Below are 6,387 nucleotides of genomic sequence, written 5' to 3'. Positions count from 1 at the left end.
GTTTTAAAGTAGTTAAACAAGTCAAATTTAAAGATTGTTTGATGTTGCGGTCAGAAAATTCAATAAAACTGACAATGCTTCAAATGACCTTTGACCTGAGAAAAATCTAGTTGCAAATACATAGAAAAAAAAGTTGACTTTGCACTCTAAATGTGGCTCAGAAGTGGAGGGTGAAAAACAGTTTGCTCATAATGTCGGAAAGAGAAATTGATTCTAATGTGCAGAAAACATAGAATCAAGAAGTCTACTGCCGGATAACAAACTGATTTCAAAACAAAATTTTTTTTTGGAGAACGCCACAACAACTGGCCGACCGGAAGCAGCAATTCAGGCTCAATCCAKTAAATTCACAGTAAAAAAAACAACGTTCATCAACAAAAAAAGAAATACTTTAGCAGTACCAAAGCTGAAAAAAAAAGAGTGACCAGCTTTATTGTGTCATCCGCTAATCAGGATGCGAGTTGGGGGGGCACCATCTCTCCGAAGCTTGGTGTTCATCAGATCTTCCAGAGCCGCTAAGAAGAGCAGCAGAGATTACACTCATCTCTTTTCTCGCTTTCTGTCTTTTCCTGTGGGTCTTCCTTTAAAAAGAAAAAAAAAAAAAAAGGAAGAGAGACTCTCGACGGCCTCTTCCGTCGCCGGGCCAAATCACTGGCGAGCTTCTACGCATATCAATGCACAATTTAACTTAAGACTTGCATGACAATAACCTAATTAGAAACGGCACCTTCTCATTTGAAGTCACAATGTAAAGGATAAAGCGCTTTGCTGCCATGTCTATTGAGGACTAATGGCGTGAAATATTCCGTTTTTCTTTTTGCCTTTTTTATTAAGTCCTTAGCATATTTAACACTTTCACCAGCCGAATGTTTTAATATCTACCAGAGAATCCAGGCCATGGGTGGTGAAGATTGCTGCTGAAGAGTAAAAGGGAGGTGAGCCGGGGTCTGTTTAAAATTCAGGAAAAAAAAAAAGGGCAGCTTTTCGCAAAAGAAGGTAGGAGGGAGAAAAAGAAATATATAAAATATTATCCGGCGCTTTGATTTGATTAAAACCCTACGAAATTTACACGTTGCATAAAACAGGGGGAACTTCAAAACCTTCCGGAAGGAATCGGGAGTTCAAAGGGAGGCAGATAATGCTGGAAATTAACACGGGAATAAATTTGGGTGAGATGGAGGGACAATGTGGGGAATCTGGTGATCTTAGATCGCTCAATGGGAATTACGGAAACTGACCTTAATGTTTTTTGTACAACTTAGACGGAATTCTGCAAAAAAAGAAAAAAGAAAAAAAAAAAAAACGACCCGATTTCTCAAGTTTTAAAGCGTTGTSGTGGCACCAATCGCCAGAGGTCACACGTAGCTCTGAGGTAAGCCGACAGCATTATTTTATCCCGGACTCAGACTGGTGCAGATACCCTGAGCTTAAGTACAGCCATCAGATTTTGACCTGTCAGCACTAAAAGAGAGAGAGAGAGAGAGAGAGAGAGAGAGAGAGAGAGAGAGAGAGAGAGAGAGAGAGAGAGAGAGAGAGAGAGAGAGAGAGAGAGAGAGAGAGAGAGAGAGAGAGAGAGGKGAAAGAGTAATGAATTGAAATCAGAGGAGTGTGTGGAAATGGTTTAAAAATAAGGGAGAAAACAAAAAAAAGAAAAAGAGAGACTGTCATGACAAACAGGAAACTACATAAAATACAGTGAGAGGGAAGCAGAGAGGACCATGGTGTCAAGGATTTTTAGGAATTGGCGTTCGCTCAGCTACGAAGTGAGAAGCGAAGGCAGCGGTGTTACCGACAGCTGCTTGCCATCTCTGGGAAGGAGAACTTAGATCGGTGAGGAGAGGGAGGCGAGAGGAGGTGGGGGGGGGGCTAACGGCAAGCCTCGCTACAGTTAGCTGACACAAAGCCCAGGCTCTGTCTTCTGGGATGGAGAGAGGGGGAAATAAGTGGACAAAGAGAGAAACAGCGAGGAGACAAGACAGGCTGACGCACTGTCGAGCAAACATGGACAGAGGAGGAAAAGGAAAAAAAAAAAGAAAAGATGGGGGCAGCGAGGAGGGAGATGGAGGAGAGTGAAACAGACAGACAGCTCCGAGAGGGATTTGTTCTATTTGCATGCTCCGGGCTCCCATGGGGGTCCGCGCTCGGCTCGGCAAGCCGAGAGCACAAAAGATAACACTTAACATATTTGCTAAAAGATGACAACCCTGCCTGGATCTCGTTTGAAGGGGCCCCTTTGTCAGGATGCTGATACGGACACGGCCGAGGCTTTCCTTCCATCTGCGTGTATGTGTGTGTGCGTGGGGGTGTGCGTGCGTGTGTGTGTGGAAAAAAATAAAATAAAACACAATATTTCCCCACGACCGAATCAAGTCCCGCGGGGGGCCGGCGACACATCGCGAGCCGATGGCTCCGGGACGGTGAAACGGCTTTTTAACGGTAAACATTACGGAGTGATAGAAAGTGTCAGGATAATTTATTTATACGGCCCCTCTGGGAGACGCCGAGGCACCCTCTCTCTCCCTTTCTCTCTCTCTGTGTTCGTTTGAGGGTCCACATTTAGATAAATAAAGGCAGCACTTTTTCCTCACTCCCTATTATCCCCTCTGTCCCTATTAACTGTACTGGAGGTCCGCCAGAGATGTGAAGCAATACGTTATGTGTATAATGAGGGGGATTATTGCTACTGTCACTGCTGCACTCGCACACAGCAGATGTAAGATCTGAAGCTACGGAAGGTCAGAGTTAAAAGAACAAACTCAAACCGGATTATTCATGTAAAAAAAAACAACAAACTCGCTCTACCACTTCTATCACACTAGGTGAGTCTCGTAATGTCAAATAAAAACAGTGTCGGCCAGTAATTTAGAAAAAAATAAATAAATCTGGGACACCGTCTGACCGCTTTCCCTTTCAASACAGCAACTAGTCAAAGATATTTAATAAATTGACATCCTCAAATTAGGTGGTGGACATTTATTGTATCATTTATCATTTAYCATCATAAATGAATTTCAATTTATCGTTGTCCTGATAAACTCCAATTAATGATTTTTTTTTTTAAAAAACAACAAATGTCTGCAAAGTCGTAATTGTGAGCTTTAATATTTCCGCCATTTGTTCAATGAAAGTATYAATAAATTTGAGAATATGATTAAATTCAGTTACTGCATGCAGTTTAGGGATACGAATCAGTCTWTTTTATGTGACTGGTGTCCTAAAGAGGCGCATTACAAAAGAGTGTGTTGTTGAAGAGCAGCATTTGTTTTAATAGGACTATAAATGCTGCTTCATGCAGTTAGACTCATATAGTTACCTAAAAAAGAAATAAAATAGTTCCTACGGTCACTTATTATCGCAATACCACAAAATATCATAAAACTTTAAGTACATATCGTTCTAAATCTAGTTCTAATACGAAACAAAAATAAAGATACACCGTCACTTTTAGCCCCACAGCATGATACTCCCACTTCCATGCTTTTAGCTTACACTCATCTTTCTCTGACATATCAGAGCCAAGCTTTTCTCCCTTCTAAGTAAGCTTAATGTGATTTTAGCCAGCTGACCTGTAGTGCACAGAAGGTGCAGTCACCTTCTCATTAAAAGGACTTTAAAAAAATAAAATAAATATTCACTCTTTTAAAATTCTGCGTCACTCCGCCAAATTCTTCCCAGTAAATGTCCACAAGTCAGAGCTGCAGCTGCAGTTTTAATCCTTAACCATTAACCTGTTGCTCTCTCAAACCCGGAAGATCATGCTACAGTTTACGTTCAAAAGGAGGAAAAAATACAAATAAAAATAAAAATAATTTTATGCGGCACCTTTTCAGCGTTTGATAAAAAGCAGGAGGGTGACCGTACAATGCGGGGAAAAAGTGCTGCTGTGTTGGCTGCAACATGCAAACTGGAGCGCAGCAGCAGGTGAGAGCTCGTGTCAAGAAGCGAATAAATATGTTTGTGCGGGAGGAGAAAGTGAGATCAAAGGTGAGAGGTCAAGTCTCGGCTAATAGCCGCTGCAAACCAAAAAAGTACAGCCGTCTCGCATATCAGCGGGGCGCTGTGGACGGATGGAGTGTGCACCAAGCAGCGTCTCTTTTTAAACGCACACACAAAATACCTGCCGTTTAGAATTWTAAAGATTTCTGCAGCGGCAATTTTGTTCGTAAATGTTACTACTKAGTCTTTGTTCGTTCGCGTGAGGATGTTTGAAGTGATAAGTGAGCAAAGGTTTAGTGAAATAAAACAAATTATATTTAAATTCTTTGCAGCAGCCAAGGCCTCTTTCCCACCTGCTAGTGGAAATGTGGATGACTTAATAACACAAAAGAAGAAAAATATCCCTCTTTAGATCCAGGTCTGACGATTTCTTTAAAAAAATTTCCAATTTCCTGAGAGAGATTTTGTTGCTTTATAAAAATCTAATTGGATTACAGCAAACTGTACCACACGTAGTGTAGTCACTGATTATTAATTCCAAGTTGGTATGAACAACACATATTTGACCACAATGCATTTTTAAGTCATCTAGTATGAGTGAAAATGAACTATTTTTTTCCAGCAAAGTCGCACTTTTGTTTTTAATTATATTTTTTTTATACACAAGTGAAAAGGTAAATGATCACTTACCATAGACGCTGCTGCTGCTGATCATGTCGTGCTGTAAAAAAAGGAGACAACTTGAATAAATTTCAAGACAAAGCAACAAAGTATATTACAGAATTTTTTTTTTTTCCCAAAAAAACCCCCTGCATTTTATTACTGTTTTTAGCTGCAGCAGTATGTGATGTGCGAGGTGGGCCTTTACAACTCGAACCTACATGCAAATTATTAGAAAGCGGAACCCGGGGTGACAGGTAGCGGCGAAGCAAAGCGGAGGAGGAAAAAATAAATCAACTGGTGCGGCGCAGGTTGGAGTTAAATCTCCCCATGACGCCCCTCAAAATGTCCAGGCTGGATGCGAGGAGAACGGGGCAACTTGTTGTGACTGCGCCGCAGCAGCTGCAGTCCTCCTGGACGCTGCTCTATCCACTGTGTAGCCAAACCACAACTTGGGTTTATTTTCTACGTCTTTTACCCCAGTGGAACAGAGCTGCGCAGCCGACACACACGCACAGATAATACGGCCAGTGAGTCTAGACGTGTCTGTCCTCTAATTTAGCCGCGGCGCAGGTGAACCAGTAAAAAMTGAAAATAAAAAAAAATAAAAAATAGAAGAAAAAAAACAAATATAAACATTTAGCGCACCTGAGGCTAGTGGAAACTTCTTAAATAGCTAATCGCGTGTGCATTATTCCGAATTAAGCCGCGTGCGCACGCCGCTTCCAGCTTTTCTATAGACGCGCGCGCTCGCTTGGCTGTTCTAATTGCAGCCGCAGCGGATGCCCAGCCGGACCGTCCTCCCTTACCTGTGTGTTTTCCTCCTTTTTTATAAATATTTTTTTCTTATTCAGCGACAGGTTGACCCCTCACGCAGGGGTGAGTTGAGGTCTCATCGATCCCGAGGAGGGGTTTCTGTCGGGTGTCGAGGTTAAGCCGGGCTGCGCTCGAGCTGAAACCATCCCAAGTTAACGCAGGAAACACTGACCACAGCCACTGCCATGTTGGAATTTCACCAGCCCCGAACAGCTGCTTCTCACACTGACCAGTGCGCTGCCCAGTGCGCATGCGCTTACGCCWGTAAGAGGAGAGAGAGTGAGAGAGATATAAAGAGAGAGGGAAGCAACTAATAATCTTTAGCTGTCAAACCGAAACCAAAAGCCATAACAGAGTAACAGGGATCTTATTAGGCAAAATGGATCGAAAAAGCATACATAGCATTACTGAAATTCAATTTTAAGATGAGAAAAAAATAGATTGTGAATCCTTTAACGTGACACATCCTATGCAATTGAACAAGAACTGAAACTGTAAAAAAAAAAAAAAAAGGGAATAAGTAGCTTAACGTGGTTGCAGATGTCTGGACATCATTAAACTTAGACTTAGCTGATACGCCTTTTCATTCACATTTCAGCAATCGTTCTTCCTCAGTTTATATACATTCCTTATTATATGCATTCCTAAAATGTTCCCAAATCTATAATCTCTTGTGCAGATTTTTTATTTTTTTTTTCCTTTTTTGGAGAAGTTTGTTCATTGTATCATGTTAGCCAGTTCGTACACTAATGTAGAAAACTGAATTTTCCATTCTTCTACAGCTTTCTAGAAGACACTTGAAGGTTTTGGGTCAGAGCTGATTGGCTGTTTTGAAGGATTTCATTCACCCCCGGCCAAAAAAAGTAAAAATAAAAAATTATTTAAAAATCATGAAGCTTCCACCATTGTTGTGTTGTGCCAAAAAGTTCAAACGGTTTTAAAAATTGAAGTGCCAAGTTCTGTTTGAAAGTGTCA

General features: G+C 41.4%; 1 protein-coding gene across 1 annotated transcript in view; it reads right to left on the bottom strand.

The window, feature by feature from the left end:
• The window catches only part of LOC103474257 (fidgetin-like), a 52,906-nt gene extending 48,249 nt beyond the window's left edge, over window positions 1-4,657 (bottom strand). The window contains exon 1 of the mRNA XM_017303742.1: window positions 4,627-4,657. Coding sequence (XP_017159231.1) covers window positions 4,627-4,651 — 25 coding nt within the window. The 5' untranslated portion in view covers window positions 4,652-4,657. The remainder of the gene's footprint in view (window positions 1-4,626) is intronic.
• Between the last annotated feature and the right edge of the window lie 1,730 nt (window positions 4,658-6,387).

Source organism: Poecilia reticulata, linkage group LG2 (genome assembly GCF_000633615.1).
Source record: "Poecilia reticulata strain Guanapo linkage group LG2, Guppy_female_1.0+MT, whole genome shotgun sequence".
NCBI classification, from domain to species: Eukaryota; Metazoa; Chordata; class Actinopteri; order Cyprinodontiformes; family Poeciliidae; genus Poecilia; species Poecilia reticulata.
This window is presented reverse-complemented; position numbering and strand designations above follow the sequence as displayed.